The 19,864-nt window shown below is 39.9% G+C and overlaps 1 protein-coding gene across 3 annotated transcripts in view; it reads right to left on the reverse strand.

Annotated features, from left to right (window-relative positions):
- MCU (mitochondrial calcium uniporter) overlaps positions 1–14,574 on the reverse strand; it is a 189,424-nt gene extending 174,850 nt beyond the window's left edge. For 2 of the 3 annotated variants that reach the window (XM_087863043.1, XM_087863042.1), the window contains exon 1: positions 14,398–14,574. In XM_087863043.1, coding sequence (XP_087719169.1) covers positions 14,398–14,544 — 147 coding nt within the window. In that variant the 5' untranslated portion in view covers positions 14,545–14,574. The remainder of the gene's footprint in view (positions 1–14,397) is intronic. The other variant, XM_045783563.2, reaches the window with a different exon arrangement.
- Between the last annotated feature and the right edge of the window lie 5,290 nt (positions 14,575–19,864).

Consider the following 19,864-nt stretch of genomic DNA (forward strand, 5'->3'; position numbering starts at 1 on the left):
ATAATATTTTTAGAAATAGTTTTAAAGAAGCAAAATTTTTTTCACTCTTCTCTATGCTTCTAGCATTTAAAAAATTGGAACCCTAGTAAACAATGAGGGAAGAAGAAATATATTTTTTAAGATTTTTAAGTAATCTCTTCACCCAACGTGTGAACTTACAACCCAGAAATCAAGAGTTGCATGCTTTCCAACTGAGCCAGTCAGGCACCCCTCCCCCTTTTCTATAAACAAGAAAATTTTTTTAAAACTGAAGGGGACCCTGGCAATAGAAGTCTTAGCTTATCCATATTCATTCAGAACTTTCAGTAGTTTCAGAAACAAATTTACGAATCTTAGAATGCTTGACGCACTAAAAAAACCCTAATTGATTTACCTAGCCCCACAACCCTCTGATTTAGGAGTTCCGTTTCAAAATGCTTGGCTCTTGGCAAATTTAATCAGAGATCACTCAAAACCCAGACAAATAACATTTTTTCCCCCAGAACAGCAACAATTTTAAAAAGAGCCTGTTCACCTCCTCTCATAATGCCTACACTATTTGTGGGTAAAATAATTAGTGAATAAAAAATTGTGACTTACAAGAAAAGCAGCAATAGTGAAAAAACAAAAATCATTCTTAATAATCAGTTCTCAGGGGCGCCTGGGTGGCTTAGACTGTTAGGGGTCTGCCTTCAGCTTGGGTCATGACCCCGGGGTCCAGGGATCAAATACCACATCGGGCTCCCCAGGGAGCCTGCTTCTCCCTCCATTTGCTGCTGCCCCTGCTTGTGTTCTCTCTGTCAAATAAATAAATAAAATCTTTAAAAGAAAAAAAAAATCAGTTCTCAATTCTGAATTCTCAATACTCTCTCTTTCATCTAATCATGCCAACCCCCCCTCAAAAAAAAATTGTTTTTTCATTATCTCTTCTTTTACTTGCATGTCCCTTCAGCACCCTTTCCCTCAGAACCAGAATGGAAGAAACAAACAGGCAATTGAATTTAATTATTCTTGAGACACTAGAATCTCTCCAATAAGAAAAGGCAAAGATAATTTTTCTTTGTAAATAAGTTTTAGCCGAAAGACTATTGTTGCACTATTCCCTAATTCTAAAATGCTTCAAGTTGGGTCACCTTTTTAACAGTCTGATGATTCAAATTGTCCAGGCCTCAATTAACTTAATTAGAATGGGATATTCACTGTTGAGGGCATATTTGGCCAGACTACATCTTGTGTGCCTAGCTCACATATTCTTAATTTTGGCTTGTGTTTGCCTTGCCTTAACAGTTCCTGGAAAGCATCCCATGTATTAGTGTCTCCCTTGCTGCATCAGCATTTCTGGTTAAAGCACAATAGCAAATCATTTGGAGGGACAACCTGAACGGAGTTCTATACTGTGTATTCTGAAACATTATCCAAACCATTATCAAAAATGTTGCAAATGAAAGACAACTGCATGAAATTGGAAAGAAAAAAAAATCAGAGATTGCCTTTCTAAAATAATGACTAAAAAGTAAAGAATACTCACTCAATGGCAAGTACATATATAAGGTTTATTAATAAAACAAATATTTATTTCACATCATCTACCTCAAAAAAATACGTCCCCCCTCATTCCCAGACCTTGTTTTTCCTTTGCTCCATAAAACCATGACACCATTCAAGAACAGTCTTTTCACCATTTAAGGCACATATCCTTTTTACAAAAGAAAGCAGTCCCAAACCGCGAATTATTCCAAACACACAGAGGAGAAACAATGAATAAAGGCCAACAAGTTTCCTTCCACAGCTTGTTTGCGCTTCAAAAATCTGAGCATTTTTATAGAGCAAACCAAGATTTTGCTGCAGCAGTTCAATCCCACATGAGCTTTGCTGTATTACAGCAGATGCTGTTGGGCATTTTGCACAAGACATGTTCATATGTGCAATGAAACATTCTTCTCCTCCTCCTCCTTCTCTCTGGCAGTACAAAGGATTTTCCCAGGAATATGATAAATGAGGACATTCCACACCAAAAAAGGGGGAAAAATCACAACATTCCTAGTCTAACTTTTAAAATGACATAATAAATTCCTCTTTCCTCTCCCCCCAAAATATTCAGCTAAAAAGACTTTCAGTCAACAAGAGAATGGTTAAACATGAGAAATAGAGAATGAAACACCACAAAACAGTTAAAAACGAATGAACCAGAACTCCATGTATCAACTACATATTTTTTTTAAGAATTTAAGCAAAAAGAACAAATTACATAACTACATACAGCGTAAAATCTTCTAAGTGAGGCTTAAAACATACTTAGAGTACTATGTAACTTTGACAGATAAAAGCATAAACATATGCATGGAAATGGTAAATACCAAATTAGAAAGAATGGTACTTTTGAGAGAAAGGACAAGAAATAAGACTGAGGGAGGATATTTAGGGCACCAATTATAGTTGTCCTGTGTTATTTTTCAAGCTATAAGAAATAAATATTATACCTGTTTTTTAGACATGACATACCTCATACTTTAAAAACAAAAGACTTTTCCCCTTGTATGTTTAACTGAATACAATGCAATTTCCTTATGAAGGCACACACCCTACCTAGCCCACCACCACCACCCCCACCGCACCCCAAATAAAACCCTCTGGTGATGGAATGCCCTTTCCAGGTGAGCTTTGAGAGACTGTACCGACCTGGGTTTTCTTCCACTAATGCTGCTACTTTCTGATGCTGGCTGTGATGTGACTCAGATCCATAACTCAGGGCCTCAGCTCGTCTCTACTTTTAATCTTACAAGAATACTCTTTTTAGGCAAGAAATCTGCTAGAGTTCCCTTTCATTTTCCCCTTTTAACTGCTAAAAGCTCTAGCAATCACTAAAAACAAAGTCATTACATATTTAAAGCTCACCCGACTTTGTGGCATTTGGCCAAGCGAAGAACTTGATTTCATTCTGAATCAAACGTCAATGCAGAAAGAGATATTAAAATTAAAGAAAGTACTGATTGCAGGTCAATTTTCCATCTAATAAGTGAATACTTCAAAATTCTGTAATGTTATACTACGAGTGTTTTACCATATCAACAATGTTTAGACAACATTTTGTTTTGAAGCTTAAGTCAGAGCCGGAAATGAAAAAAAAGAAAAGATTTCATTTTTGGAGGGGGTGGTTAAAGCAAGAACAAAATAAACAAAACTGAATTTCTAACATGCATATGTGTAATGAGACATTCACACAGAGCATACCCTTGGGATTCCCACAAAAGATAAAAACAAAACAACGACAAAAAATCACTATCACCTCTTTGGAATCAGAAAACTCATTTTTCCTGTGTATTCAGCAGCTTCTAGCACCAGCATGCAAAGATCAGAGAAAGAGGGACAAGAAAGAGAGAAACTGACAGACACAGACATAAGCCGGTATTCTTCTGTTTACAAAATAAATGTAATTCCATCAAAAGCAAATCAGAAACTTTCAATCTTCTCATTAGGTTTTTACTATTTCTCTTACTCCATTCAATCTACCCTTAAATACTTCTTTGAAGTATTCCGACATCCATACTCTGTTTTAAAATGAAAAATAGGTTTTATCACACTTGGCCACTTGCCACAGCCCAGCTTCATGGCAGCTAGCAGAATTCTGGCAGTGCAAGATACAGGATACAGTGGGGGCAGAATGGAAATACAGAAGATTAGTTCCAAAATAAACACCTCCAAAAATCTGTCATCTTTGGAAATATATACATGTAGGGAATCTAGAGCTGGCAGCACCTCTTTCAAAGTGTTCCTTTAAAGCTTTCTTCTGCAGTGCCCAGCCCTTCACCCTTCCCTCTTCTCCTCTACCTGCTCCAAATACTTGCCAGGCAGATGCATGTGTCAATTTCTTACATCACCTATAACACGAAAGCACTACAATATTTTTCCATCACTATTTTTACTTAGTATTTTCTATAGTCCTGCTTGTTTCAGCATAATCTGTGAACTCTTTTAAAATGATTTGCTGCTGCTTGAATCAAAGAAAAGTAATTCCTTCTTCAATTTCCATGATTTCCATCACTGTATTATCTAGGCACAGAGAACAAGATGATCTACAGATGCAGTATCCACAGGGCTGAAGGATTTAGATGATGGTCTCTAGGACTTTTTAACTCACTGACTCTCATTTATCCAACACTGGCTGAGTGTTATTGACACTGTATTAGGCTCAGTTCACAGAGTTTGGGAGAATAGACTACTATGGGCAACTTATCAACTGAGGTATTCACACTCAGAATTCCTGTAGTGTAATTAAAAAGGAAAACAGAAACATTTTCTGTTTCAGACTGGCAAGCCACAACTCAGAATTAACAAATTACTAGAACAGTCCATCTTGGGGCTTCTGGGTGGCTCAGTCGGTTAAGTGTCTGCCATCCGCTCCGGTCATGATCCCAGGAACCTGGGCTCCTTGCTCAGCAGGGAGCCTGTTTCTCCCTCTACCTGCCCGTTCCCCTGCTTGTGCTCTTTCTCTTTCTCACAAAAAAATAAAAATCTCTGGGGTGGGGGGAAGAACAGTCCATCTTACCTCAGCACTACAACATTAACTGCTTCTTTCCTTCCCTCCCCCATCTCTCCAACTCTCCGGATTCCCCAACATATCTTCACCTCTTCCCTCATACCCTCAGTAATTTGGATCGGAAAAAGAAGACAAAAGAGAAAGATGGGACTAAGGCATAATGAACTGTTTAAGAGGAATGCAGGGTAAATTGTCTATCAAGATGTCAGAAGTAATTATGCAAACTGTCCTGAAAAGGAAATGGAAGCTATTTTTCTTCACTTCAAGCCCTCGACCCTTTTGAGAATAAGCAAATATATTATACTTGGGTTTGTGATTTTATACAAGCCCACCACCATGAAATAACATAAAAATTACTTATAAAGTACAATATGAATATGATATATGTCCTAGAATTAGGCTCACCTGATTAAGCATCCTTATTTAATTGACCAAAACATTAAGACCAAAGAGGTAAGTCACTTGCCCAAGGTCAAATAGCAAGTTAACAGAAAAGGAAAGAACAGAACCCAGACTCCTGTTATATCATATGGCACCTAACGCTCTTCAATTACTTACTTTTTTTTTGGTGACTGAAACACACACACACACCACTTCCATCTCTTTTTTTATCTAATTACCTCAGAAAACTAATATAAAATTCTGTGATGATACAACAATCCTTTGCTCCCACAGATTTCAAAAGGCTCACTACATGACAAATACTATCTCTTCTGGCAAAGCGGATATTGTAATGACTCTAAAAATTGTCATAGCTGGGGTGCCTGCGTGGCTCAGATGGTTAATTGGCTAACTCTTGATTTCAGTTCAGGTCATGATCTCGGGATTGTGGGATGGAGCTCAGCACACAGTCTGCTTGAGATTCTCTCTCTCCCTCTTCCTCTGCCCCTCTCCTGCTCACTCATGCACCCCTGCATGCACTAATAAAATATTTTTTAAAAACAAATAAAAAATTGTCATAGGTATCAAATAAATACTTACCTTTGTACACCTAGAAGACCAAAGAACATATGCTTTCTAAATAAAGCAATCCAGTAAATCAATTAAAATACTAGAGAATCATTCCATATAACTCGTTCTCGATTATTATGTGGTTTTATTTTTTATACTTCTCTTGAGGAACTGGGGGGGGCAGAAGCAGTAGGAATCTCGTATCTTCATTTCTAATGTGAAAAGGAAGGTTGCTAAAATTTTACTAAGACAAGGTTTCATGCTTAAGAATAGCTAGGTGTTTGTTTTAAATATAAAAGACCACCAAACATACAATGCTCAATATTCCCTAAAGGTAAACAAATATTACAAAAGTGGAAAATTGAAGTCGAGAACAAAGTCAAAGGAAATTGCTCAAAAATATTCCTCTAATTAATGTAATGTGAAGAGTTTCTGCTTTGGAAGAGTATAATACACAGAACACACACTTTCAACAAAGATTTATTGAATGCTCATCATGCTTTTGTAAACTTTTCCCATACTGGTATGCAAATCTTTCAGATTCTGATGGTATGGGTTGGGGAGGGGGGCAGGAAAATGAGGATAAGGTGGGCATCTGATATACAAATTTAAAAATCATTAAACCAAGTCAGCACATTTTTATATACAAAAGTAGAGGTACAACAGTCACAACAATGAAACATATTTAACATGACTGTAAAGAGAAACACACAGAGAAGGTCCAGAAACAAAGTTTCAGCACCTGAGTATTAACAGAATCAGACAGCCCTTGAAATGAATTACCTTTCTACCCAGTACCAGCTGAGTGATAGTCCACATCCAATCATCAAGTTCTATCAATTCTATTTCCTAAATCTGCCTTCTCTCTATTCCTTTTCTCTAGCCCCAATGCTACTGTCCTCATTCAGGCATCTTTTGCCTGGTCCATTAAGATGTCCCTTATTGGCCTCTTGGCTTTTCTGGTCCCATTCTCTCCAATTCAGCCTTCACACAGCTGCTATTGTAACCTAACAAAAAGCACAAACTGATCATGTGATTCACCTCATTGAAATTCTTCAGACACTCACCTATTGACCAGCAGTATTTTTCCAAACCATGGCTTAAATTGTAGCATCAATTTAAATGGGTCCCCACCAGTATTTCTTCAGGAAAACAGCACAGAAACTATGTATGCCTCATACATAGTAAAAATACTGTTTCGTGAAACTTTTCCTACTTTTACGCACACATGCACATTCTGGGTCATGATATAAAATGTATTTCTGCTGTGGGTTGAGTTAAAAAAAAAAAAAAAAAGACGACTGACCTACATAATAAAATTCCAACTCCTTCACAAGTCCCTTCACAGTCTGATTCACTCACCACAGCACAGTAGTTAAGACATAGGCGCTGGAGCCAGACCCCTTGGGTTTATTTGCCAGGTAGACCAGTCGCAGCTGTGTGATCCTGAGCAAGTCATTTACTGACTGTCACTCACCAGCTGTGATCCTGGGCAAATCCAGAGATCTAAGATAACTCAGTTTCACTACCTATAAAAGGAGGATAGTAACAGTACCTAACCACAGGGTGTCACAAGAATTAAATGAGATTACCTATGTAAAGTGCATAACACATGGTGCACTTAATATTAATTATTACTGGTATCACTACTACTGTCCAGCCTAACCTCTGCCTATTCTTGCTCATACTCCAGTTATAACAAACTACTGGCCATTTCTCAAATACATCTTCCTCCCTCAGACTGTCATGTCAGATGGTGATGCTCTCTAGAACGTGAACTACACCTTTCCAGTCCCCCACACATTATATTTCCACCTGTTTCAGCTTAATTGAGGCCTCCCTTGTGAAGCCTTCCCCAATTGTTTTGAGTAGGTCTAAATGCCCCTACTGAACCCCTGTAAGGGGTGAAGAAAAGCATAACCAGTTACAGTCTTGCTTGTCGGTGTCTCCTGGCCAAACTGTGACCTCTTTGGACCACCTCAGAGGCATCTCTCTTTCCCAGCACAGCGTGTTATAAACAGTAGTTCAATAGATATTTTCTGAATGGCTCCAGGTTACTTACTCTTACTAGGTCTTCATTTTCTCATCTGTACAATGGGGGTAGTATTTCGCCTGAAGAGTTGTTGTGGAGTACGCTAGACAACGTTATAAATGTGCTATAGAAGCAATGCTTGATAATGGGTGGGACTTTCTAGAATCCTTAGCTAAATTACAAAGATCCTAAGTTAGCAATACCTTAGACCCTTATTACCTAATACCTGGAGGAGAGGATGGAGAAAGAGATTTCAGAAATGTAGTCAGAAAGGTGGTGAGATCTCTTGGAAGAAAACTGCAGGAGATGCTTGAGAAAGAAACATGGCTGAGGAGAAGACAGAAGGGAAGGAGGCCTCACACTGACACAGCGCCAGACCTAGACTTAAATCTCACCTCCAAAACATGTGTCCACTGCTGTATCCTTAGCATTAAAACAGTTTATGACACTTAAGAAGAAATGAGCCTACCTCATCCTCAATGTCCTCATCTATAAAACTGGGATAATAATGGCTCTCATAGGGTTATGGTGAGAATTAAATGAGGTAAAACAATACCCTCAGATCTTAGATGCTTCCTTCTATATCTACTCCTCTACATACAGGTCAGGCAGTTCAAGCTAACCTATTAACTCTCCTGTTCACAAAAAAATCAGTCACATTAACTTTCTCTAAAGTTTAAAGGGGATATTAATACTCTTAAACATCCTGTAACACCATGTACTATAGATAAGAAGTACAACGTTGCCTCTCTTAGAAGGCAAAAAAAGAAGTCTAAAGAATCTTGTAATCTATAAGGCAGTAAAGTTTAAGACTACACAGGAGAATATCCTCTGGATAGCCTCATACACATGGATTCCTCAGCAATTCTTTGGTGATTATTACAAATGCTCCCCAAAGAATAAATGATAAATAGTAAAAACTGAAAACTTCAGTAACAAGGTATAAGAGGTAAACACCCCACTCTTTTGATTAATAAACACTATCAATGTCCTTAAAGAACCATTGGAAAAGGCTCTTATTTTTAAGAGAGATATCAAAATGCAATGTCATATTTTCTGTTTTTTTCCAGAACCGCATTAGAAAAAGTTCAGTTTTAGCATGTTATTAGGCCCAGCTGGTGATATAATTTACCAAGTTATATTTTTATCAAAATAAAAGATTCGGAGTGCCTAGTGGCTCAGTTGGTAAAACAGCTGCCTTCAGCTCAGGTCATCATCCCACGGACCTGGGATCAAGCCCCACATGAGGCTCCCTGCTCAGTGGGGAGTCTGCCTCTCCTTCTCCCTCTCCCCTTCCCCCTCCCTCCGCTGTGCTATCTAATAAATAAAATCTTTAAAAATAAATATATATATATATATATATATATATATATATATATATATATAAAGATTCAAGCCCATACACAGTTTATGGGTTAATAATTCACTAAACTTACTAAAATTACTTTGCTTGAAGTCAATTTTCATGTTACACAGGCTTTCTTTCTCACTGCAAGCATTTAACAAATTGCAGTTAAATAATTAAATGGACAGTTTCTCTTGCATATTCAACATGCACAGGACTAGTTTTTGTTGTGTTTTTTTTTTTTTTAACATGTGTCATCAAGCTTGACCTAAATCATGGAGTAATTATTCAATACTGGGTTTGAGTTTAGGCACTTACTGAAAGAATATAGCCCCAATTCACTTTTTAAAACCCAGCTCTGCTTAACAGTTTTTAAAACAAAACACACAATTGTGTAATTTCGTAGGAAAAGAATTGAATGTAAAAGCCAGCAGATGGGGGAGCCATTTTCAGCTCTTAGTAACTTGCTGGGCTGCCAAGGTTAAAGCCCTTTCACCACTCTTGCACTAGTTCCTTAACCTACAGTCTTTTTGAGATCTCAAGTCTACAATTCTTTTAAGTACATGTCCTCCACGGTAACATCTTAGTTTTCCTAATAACATGTTATTCCAGTAGTTGTAAAATATCCATGAGCATTAATCAGTCAAATAGAGGATTCCCTTAAGTGATTATCTCAAGATCTTAAAAGGTAGTGTTGTCCTTAATCATAAAAAAAAAAAAAAAAACAGTAATTTTTAAGAAAACCCACAGAGGCACAAAGAATATAAAAAAGCAATAAGGGGTGCCTGCGTGGCTTAGTCGGTTAAGTGTCCAGCTCTTGATTTAGGCTCAGGTCATGATCTCAGGGTCCTGGGATAGAGCCCCAGGTCAGGCTCCGTGCTCAGCAGGGAGTCTTTAAGGATTCCCTCTCCCTCTCCCTCTCCCTCTCCCTCTCCCTCTGCCCCTCCCCTATCTCATACTCTCTTTCTCTCTCAAGTAAGTAAATAAATCTTTAAAAAAAAAAAAAATGAAAGCAACATCTCTGCAGTTATTCAGATAGTGGTATCAATGAAGTGCTATTGCAGAAGACCATGACCACTCTGGATTTCAAACATGAGGTAGCCCCAAAACCAAAAATGATCTTTTTTGTTATCTTTGATATACACCATTCTTGATGCTGCATTCTCTACTTAGATTTCCTCTTGGAGTAGAGCTCCATAAAGCATAAAATAGAACCCCCTGGGACTTAGAGAAGTTCAAATAATCAGAATCTGTTGAATAAATCCAAATTTATAAATCTGAGGGGGGGGAGTCTGCTTTCCCTCTCCCTCTGCCTCCGCCCCCCACTCATGCTCTCTCTCACTCTTTCTCTCTCTCAAATAAATAAATAAAATCGTTAAAAAAAAAAAAAAAAAGGATGGTTGCTTCCTTAAAAACAAGTCTGCTCTTGGAACTAATGTAACATTGTGTGTCAACTATATTTCAACAGAAAATAACAATAATAATAAAAGTAAATTTTAAAGGTCTGTTCTAAATATTTATCCAGAACTATCGAAATCTTAGTATTGTAGTAGACTAAAAAAACTCTAGAACCTGATTCAATCATATATTTCTATTAATCATACTTTTGCTGGGCTTTGGGCAGAAAGCAAGTACCACCACAGAGCTAATCCAAAGGTACCCACTCTATGGGTGTACTACCATAAAGAAGTATAATATACAATCAAAGACCGTACTGGCAATACCAAAGTTAAAGCAACTACCCAAATATGGGTACTCAAGTAACAGACCATTAAACAAGTCAAACTGGGGACAGGGTGCTCGGGGAGTGGATGAGCATACCTTCTCACTGGCAAGCAGACAAAAAGGTACATATTCAATTAATGCATGTTTGAGTGTCACCTATATACCTAGCACTGTGTTGGAGTCTATGAGAGACAAAAAAGCAATACTGTCCTACCTCTCCTGTAAGATGAGGTACCCACAAATGAAATATTTAGATAACAAGACAAGTCAGTATCAATCTGTGTCCTGCTAATAATAAATCCTATCAGAATTTAGACAGGACAGAATAGAACAGAAGGGGATTAAGAGCCAGGAATCACACAAATTAAGATTCTGACTAGAACATCTTGAATCCACCTCCATTTAAAGAATTTTAATCTCAGATGTCATAAACCACACACATCACCTAATAAGTCACTTCCCTCAGTTGCCATTAGGTCTGTTTCCTCATCTGTGAAGTGAGGAGGTTAGCATCAAAGAGGAGTCATAGGTCACAGTCTCTTACCTGAAATGGACCTTCGAGGTTAGAGGAGTGATTAAGACTGAAATTCAGTTGCAAGAACTACATAAACATTTAGTATAGATATACGGAACATTGGCTTAAGTACAGTGGAGTATTTGTGCTGGGATGGATCTGGCTAAGTAAGACGGGCCAGACCATGAGAAACCCAATTAAAGAACTGGGACTTGCCTCTGTGTCAGGTAATATAACCTCAGTTAAAATTCTCAAGTTTAACTGAAATGCTATCACTGCCAAAGAACTATAATGTGTAAAATAGAGAGGGGCGGCCACAAACTATAACAGTCCAATGGCACGCTTAAGCAAGAGATTTAGTAATTCAGCATAGCTGTTGACCACTAGGAAATGTTAACAGTCAGGCTTTCATAATCAGAGGTGAGACAGTTTGATTTAGCAAAGCAATTACCCAGCTCACGATGAAAGGCAGTTTCCCCTCAAAGTATCATCCTTGAAAATAGCAGCCACCTTCACTAACCACACAGAAAGGCATGCAACAAACATTTTACATCAGTCTTTGTTACAGTCACAAGCTGAGGAGCAATAGCAGGCTCTTCACACAAGAAAGGAAAAATTACGCTAGATGGTGCTAAAAATATTGAATAAGCCCCTGCACCTTTATTTCTATTTACTCAGTTGTATGATCTTTTAATGAGGAAGGTGGGGAAGGGACAAGTTATGTCTTATAACTTTGAAACCACATTTACCAATGAGCTGAACTGTATTGCTTTGGACTCATTCTGTGAACTTGGAAAAGATTTCAAAACGCATGCATCTCAAGCAAAAAATTAACCAGCACCATAATTGGTTATGTCCCCCTGGCTCTAATTTACTGTACCTACTACAGCAGAACAAAAGTGGCACAAGCTGGGCTTGTGATCTAGTCCAACGCAGAGTGCCATCTGCTGCACATGCACAGAATGTGTCCTATGCAAGATTCAACCTTAGTGTCACTCAGGGACCTTTATAAGAGCAAGTTGTTTGTTCCCATATTTGCCTCATTCAACAACTCTGCCTCCAACAACATCTACTTACAGGAGAATTCCCATTCATGGGACTTTAAAATACCAATACTTTCCTAACAGTAGTTTTGAAAAGGAGGAGAATATTATGAAGGAGCAATTGTACTTTAGAATGAAAAGAACACGATAAGGGGGTCAGAATATCTAGGGTGGGTGGGAATCCTAAAACTGTTGCATATTAGCTGTGTAATCCTGGCCAAGTCCCTCCCCTTTCTGAGCCTCAATTTCAGGCGTAAAATGTCAAGAGTTAAATCTCGAAGAGATACCTTTCAAACTGAGTCTTGGTGAGGAATCACAGAATAACAGATGGAGACAGCTATATACAGGATGCCTTCAGAGCAATCGTAGAAAAAGAAAAAAAAACCTGTTCATATATTTTCAATAATCAGGTACAACTTTTTTCAAAATCGTACAATTCTAAGTTCATTTACAAGTCAACATTCCCATGATAACACCTCAGCCCTTCAGAAATAACACTTCACTTTAACTGTGCTTTCAGTTATAAATTCAGCACATCACTTTTACCCACCCCAGAATAGCACAGAAGAACACTTTCATGAAGTACCCACACAAGGAAGACACTCACAGCCTGACAGATTCGCATAGTGGAAAATATACAAGGCACAAATTTAAAAATGCTAAATGAATACCACACCCAAATAGCCTTAAAAACAAACTGTGCAAAGTCAAAAGATGTATTAGCAAAATACAGGGATAAAGACAACTTGGTAAGTCTTTAAATAGTTTGAGAGAGAGGGGAATGCCATCAGATTTTTGGATGGCTTTATGTTTTTAGGAAAACAAAACACATAAATGGAGGCTATGAAACATGCAAATCTAAACTGAACTGTGGAAAAGCTCGGCTCTCACCCAAAAGCTTCAGCAAAGCAATATGTCAGTATGCCAAATATGAAGTACAAATTTTCTTCACAAGAATGAGGATAGGATCCATACGTGTGACTAATAATATCATCTTGCATTTACAGAGCATTAGTTCTTTTCATAGCTCTTTCATACAATTTCATGTCGTCAACAGTCTTGGGGTATCCTCTCTGAAAACCTCCAGTTCAGCTTCCTCTCAAGAGCTATGCGATCAGAATAAGACAGGTGGATGTATTTGCTGAGATCTGAAGGTACTACTTTCTTCTATCAGGCCGTCTGCAGTGATTCCCTCATTACCACACTATACAACTTAGCCCTAGGAAACAAAATCTACACTCTTTCGCTCACAGTTGGCCAGAGACCAACACAAATGGGTCTAGAAAGTCCAAGGAAAAAGAACCCGCTGACTTGTTAGGTCAAGAACTCCATGCCAAGTTGATCTCTTGCAAATGAAAAAAGAACTCACGATCACTCACAAATACATCCCAAGGCTGTTCAAACAGAAACTCTCCTTCGTCGCCAGCCAATGAAATCCAGCAATAACTGGTTAATTCAACCACCAAATCCCTGCCTCTGTGAACAACTTGCCTTATTCACTTCCCCTCCGCCTGCTGCCCACCCTTCCTTCTTCAGGCACGCGTGAACAAGCTGATAAACCAGTCCTCCAAAACGACCACCGAGGACCTTTAAGGACCTGAGGGGATGGAGCTTGCCTCCTGAAGCAATGCAGCATCCATCGCGAGGGGGCTCTTCCCCGTGCCCACACACGCAGAAGTCACGGAGGGGGATAAAGTTTGATTATCCCTCTTGCCCGTTCCCACAGGGCCGAGAGAGGACGAGGGAGCGGCCCCGCTGGGGTCCTGGGCTGCTCTCCGGAGACAGTGCCCAGAAGCATGGCACTGCCACTCTCCTGACACATACCCTAGGCAGCCGCGGCAACTCAGGACACCCCAACCCGCCCGGAGGAGGAGGGAAAGGGGACAACTTGCACGGGGCTCAGTTCGCGAGCGATGGGGCAGAGCTGTTAGAGGAAAAAAAAAAAAAAAAGTAGGGAGGGACCGAGATCGGGGGCGAGTCAGTGAGAGGTTCAAGTCCCGTCCCTTCCCCGCCCTGGTGCCCCGGGTCCTGCGGGAACATCCCCGCCATCGCCCCTCCTCCTCCTCCACTCGGCTTCCTCCGCCCTCCCTCCCTTCCTGGTCGCCGCCGCAGGCGCCTGAAGGGCACGGCGGCTACTCGGTGCCCGGCAAGCTCGGGAGCAGCCGCGAGTTGAGGTAACTCGCCCGCTGCCCCGGCGGCCTGCCCGCCGGCGGCTCCCCACACGCCAGCGCCGCCCCGCCCTCCCCGGAGCCGCCGGGCGCGCTAGCTCACCGTCCGGTGGTGCTGCTGCTGCCGGTGGCGGCTGACGCCCAGCCCGGGGAAGCAGCCGGCAGTCAGCGCTCCGCAGCCGCCGGCGCCCCCGCCGCCGCCCCGGGAGGAGAGGAGCAGCAGGAGCGATCTACCTGCGGCGGCCGCCATCTCTCAACTGGAAACGGCGCCGACCCAGGCAGCGCAGCGGACGGCCGGGGCGGAGCTAAGACCCGCCACTCACCGACGCCGGACCAACTGCCGCCCTTGGCTGAGTTGATGAGGCGGAGCTTCCTGCAAGGCCCAATCGACAGGCGGGAGAACCACACTTGAGGCTGCCTGTCACTTCCAGAGTTACCTATTGTGGGACATAGTCAATTACGGGCAAATTCTAAGGAACCGGTAATTGGCACCCGAGCCCCTCAGAATAGCAGCAGTAGAGATGGCATACTCGATTCGTCTAATCTTCACCAAGGATAGAGCTATGATAAGGGTAACTGGAGAAACAGATATTTGTGCTAAGCTTTGTACTTTGTGAGTGTTCTAAGTTGGCAAAATATGTACCAAATTAGTAATCATTAAACTAAGGATGCTAGAACTCTCAATGACACGCCCATAGTTATCATTCATAACTGATGGTATTTGGATATGCTGAAATTAACCCTACATCAAAGGGCGATCTAATGACCGTGACATGTAGCATAATGTAGGAGGGGTAGAATGCTTATGATATCAAAGTCCCAGAATGAGTACACGCCCTCAGGGTGAATTAACAGACCTACATACATTTCAAATACTCAATTCATTTTTACAGCACCTTTTAGACTGATACTCTTACACTCTTCAGAAGGAATAATAATTTTCTTACTATCTTTGACCCCGTGTGCGCTTATTAAACTATGGAAACAGAACGTGTTGGTAATGTAATAAAAGTCGTATAAAGGTTATTTTAATGAATTTTCATAATTTAAATAAACTAGCCACTAGGATACACTTTGGAATAATCCTTGATCACTTCCTCTTGAAAAATACTTCTTTCCCCCAAGAAACAAGATCATAAAGAAAGCTCATTAAAGACTGTGAAAAAAAGTATTTTCTTAGAAGAGGATTTCCTTGCTGTTATTATAAGCTGGTTAGTCCTCACATCTTTTAAAATCTGAAGCAGGAGAACAGTTTGGTAAGCAGCTAAAAGTATTACTCTAAGTGCGCCTGGGTGGCTCAGTCTGTTAAGCATCTGCCTTCCGCTGGGGAAATGATCCCAGGGTCGTGGGGTTGAGCCCGGAAAGCCTGCATCAGGCTCCCTATTAGGTGGTGAGTCTTCTCCCTTTCCCTCTGCGTCTCCCCACCCCTGCTCGTGCTTGCTCTCTCAGATAAATAAATAAATAAATATTTTAAAGCATTACTCTAAATTTTGGAAAACATCTTGGTAGTGTAGCCTTAGGTGATCAAGTTGAAACAAACAAAAATACACTACATACTATTTTATTGTATCACTTGTTCTAATAATATTTTTTAAAGTTTAACTGAAATGGTATATGCTTAGCCAAGAATTGTTAAATAATGAAATGGAGCTTTTGGTTTTTTTAATCCTTCCACCCCACCCCAGAACAGTAAAATGATTGGCTTCTCCAGGTGAGAATATCACACCACTCACCCAAAAGGCATTTATTGCCCAACAAGTGGAACCTGAGAGCTCAAGAATGAGATGAGCACCCCCATTCAACAGCTGCACACACTAATCCCCCCTAGCTGGAAATCTGTGACATTCCTGGAACAATTTCACTTACAATCATTTTCTGCCCATCTATATTTATCCCATCTGCATGTTATGTATTTACCAATGCTGTGCCATTTCCTCCTTCTTACTAGGATTACCATGAATTTTACTTTTGTTTTTATTTTCTGCCTTTGCCATATCTGCCTACAAATCAGGATTGTCCCTCCATCTCCATCTTATACTTTGAGAAGTTCTACTGGAATTGTCTTTCTCCTATTTTTTCCAAATACAGAAATTAGACATGCATCCTGCAGGTATGAGATTTAGTCCTGTGCATTTGCAAAAGAACCACAATAAATAGGGCTTTTTAAAAACTGTATAAACCTGAAACTAGAGGGATTACCAAAAGCTTCCTTCTTATTTACTAAAGGTGTCATCTTTTATCTACCAAGATAAAACCACTGATGCACCCCAGGTAGGTTGTGTAATTTGAGTTCTAAATTGAGTTCTAATAATCGCGGGCTAGAAATTATACAAATGTCAATTACCTCCTCACAGATAAAATCTTTTCCATAGCTGCAAAGGATATATCTCACCTCAGTTGGTTGGCCAGGTCCCATATTAAGAAAGTGTAGATGGCTTAACAGAAAGTATCCTCATTCCTAAAAAATAAATAATAAATTACATATGAAGGGAAAGGGAATTAATATTCATTGAGTACCTACTATGCCAGACACTGCACTGATCACTCTGGAGGTAATACTTTTATAAAAGATGGCAAAGTAAGCACAAAAATAAACTTTTGAAATAAAAAATTGAAGAAAACCTAAATGTTTTGTAATAGGGAATTTGTTAATAAGAGACTAACCCTATAACAGAATATTATACAACCATTAACAAAATGAATTATTCCATCTATACTTTAAAAAAGTAATAATGTGGGACACCTGGGTGGCTCAGGTGTTTAAGCGTCTGCCTTCGGCTCAGGTCATGATCCCAGGGTCCTGGGATGGAGCCCTGCATCTGGCCCCTTGCTCAGCGGGGAGCCTGCTTCTCCCTCTGGCTGCCGCTCCCTTTGTTTGTGCCCTCTCTCTCTGACAAGTCAATAAATACGTAATTTTTAAAAAGTAATCATCTAATACAGATGAGCCTTTTAAAAGTTATTTATATATATAAAAGTTACTGATACATATTTTTATATGTTATATATGTATTTCAGGTACATAGTGACTTCTGGAAAAACAAACAAGAAACATGTTAACTCTGGAGACTTTTGAGGGGTAGCTACTCTATTGAATGGTTTAACATTTTCCCATCTGCATGTTATTTTTATCATTATAAAAACATGGTCACTGAAATCTACATGGCCACAGAGTTGTTTTCTGTGCCAATCCTTAAAACAGGTTGATCTTTTTTTAGCTAAAACTAATCAGAACAGATTTCCTGGAGCATGAAACCCTAACTAGTCTCCCTACTAAAATGTACACTGAAGTCAGCTCCCAATTATGACTCAACTCAATGGAGGATTTATCTAAAAGCATTCCAGAATAGCCTGGATAGGTGATGCACACAGTTCATTGACATGGGCAAGAAACCATGACAGGGATCTGCTTAGAGGTCTGGGGGCTGTGTTTCATGGTTCACAGATGGTGTGAATTACTATGCAAGTGAGATCAGCAATTTTTAAAGAACAGGAAAAAAGTGTATGAAGAAGGAGAGCAAAAAGAAAGGGTTTTACCTTCAAATATTTATCATATCATAAATCACAGCCTAGATCTGTTTTCTGGCTATTTGGGGTTCACTATCTTCCCAGATGTCATTATTCCCATTTCTCTACCCCTTCCCATCTGCAGCCATCATGCCATCACCACCACTCACTTTCCCATGACTTCTTTGTTTCTGTAATCTGTTATGTTGGGCTTTTTTTCAGCTTTCCTGGACCAGATGTATTTCTAGTAAGTGTAGCCAAGAAGGGTTGAACTCCTCATAAACCCCACCACATATCACTTCCTGTCTATATCCACATCTAGTCTCACTTCATTGAACACACATTTTTTCCTTCCTCATCTTTATTTCTCTCCTTTTCTTCCCCCAATATTCCCATCCCCTTTACTCTAAACCTTTTTTTAAAAACAGATTTTATTTATTTATTTGAGAGAGAGAGAGAGACAGCGAGAGAGAGCACAAACAGGGAGGAAAGGGAGAAAACAGCCTCTCTGCTCAGCAGGGAGCCCAATGTGAGGCTTGATCCCAGGACCCTGAGACCATGACTCAAGCCAAAGGCAGCCGCCCAACCAACTGAGCCACTGAGGCACCCCTATCCCCTTTACTCTAATATAGACTGTAGCCTTACACTGGATTATGTACATACTGTACATACATAATTCACATAGAAGTATTTACATATGACCTCTTAAAATTTTTGTGTGGCGGGAGCCTCATGCCCTGGCCTCCAAGGAATGACTGACTCCACATTCATTTTGTAACTCGGCGACCCTATAATCTAACATTCTTTCCAATCTGCAAGTTTTCTTCTATCAAGAGCAGAACACCAGGAAAACATTGAGTTGAGAAGGGCAGGGCTTGTTCAAATAGGACTGTCTTTGTTCATGTTTCTTAAGATCTGAGAGGTTGGCAGCAAACATTAGTGCTGTCCCTTTTGTATTGGATTGGTTGCGGCTTCCTACAGCCTTTGCTAGTTACTAGACCTTTGGAGCCAGGAAGTCTTTTGCCTCTACCCGAAGTGACTCAAAGAGGCAGAACACTAATTTTGCACTCAAATAAACCACACCTCCATAGGAATTCAGCATAGGAATTCAACACACATTCTTTCTTTCTTTTTTTTTTTCTTAAGATTTTACTTATTTATTTGAGAGAGAATGAGTTGGGGAAGAGGGAGAAGCAGACTCTCCACTGAACAGGGAGCCTGAAGTGGGGCTTGATCCCAAGACCCTGAGATCATGACCCAAGCCAAAGGCAGACACTTAACTGAGTGAGCCACCCAGGTGCCCCTCAACACATTCTGATGGAACTGAACACCATTCCAGAGTACCCAAAGGTGCCAAAAAATCATAAGAACATGTTCTGACAAGACTGAATTCTAACAAAATCCAAATTGGTAAGGTCCTCCCCTCTCTCAGCAATCTCCAGGTATCTACTACCTATACCCTGAATATGCCCTGACATTTCAACCTTCCACTCTGCTACTACTGTCTCTATAAGCCACCTGTTCTACTCTTTTGAAGACCAGCTTTGCCTCCTCTGAGATTAAATGTCCAGGTAAAATTAAACTCTCATAATTTATTGTTTGACTTTGTATCATAGTACTTTGGTACTTGATGTGAGCTGATCTGACAATGAGGTCAGCCACACTCCCTTGGTTATCAGACCTATTTGAATAGACTAATCTAGTTGGCTGGGCCACAGTACCCTTCTCTCATCTTCTAAGTATAATTTGTATCAAAATTATTTATGTTTCTATATTTCTCTTACAGGACTCTTCCATGTTAGTGTTGTCAGTCTGGCAAACTAAGCTAACTCTTTAGATGATGATAAGGACTTCTGGGATTGCCTCTTTCACACCACCTTTAAAATAATAGGACCCTCCCAATGATAATAGCCAAAATATTGTCACAAAGTATGCGAGATCTAACAAAATTACTCTGGGGTGAAATAGTCCATTAAAAGTCTTCAAAAATGTGTTAAATAGCTAGCCACATTAGTCTACCTACTTCAAGGTCAGATTCATCTTTATATTATGCTGAGTGTTGCCCA

The sequence above is a fragment of the Ursus americanus genome, chromosome 6 (assembly GCF_024610735.1).
Source record: "Ursus americanus isolate L20-20 chromosome 6, mUrsAme1.1.p, whole genome shotgun sequence".
Taxonomy (NCBI): Eukaryota; Metazoa; Chordata; class Mammalia; order Carnivora; family Ursidae; genus Ursus; species Ursus americanus.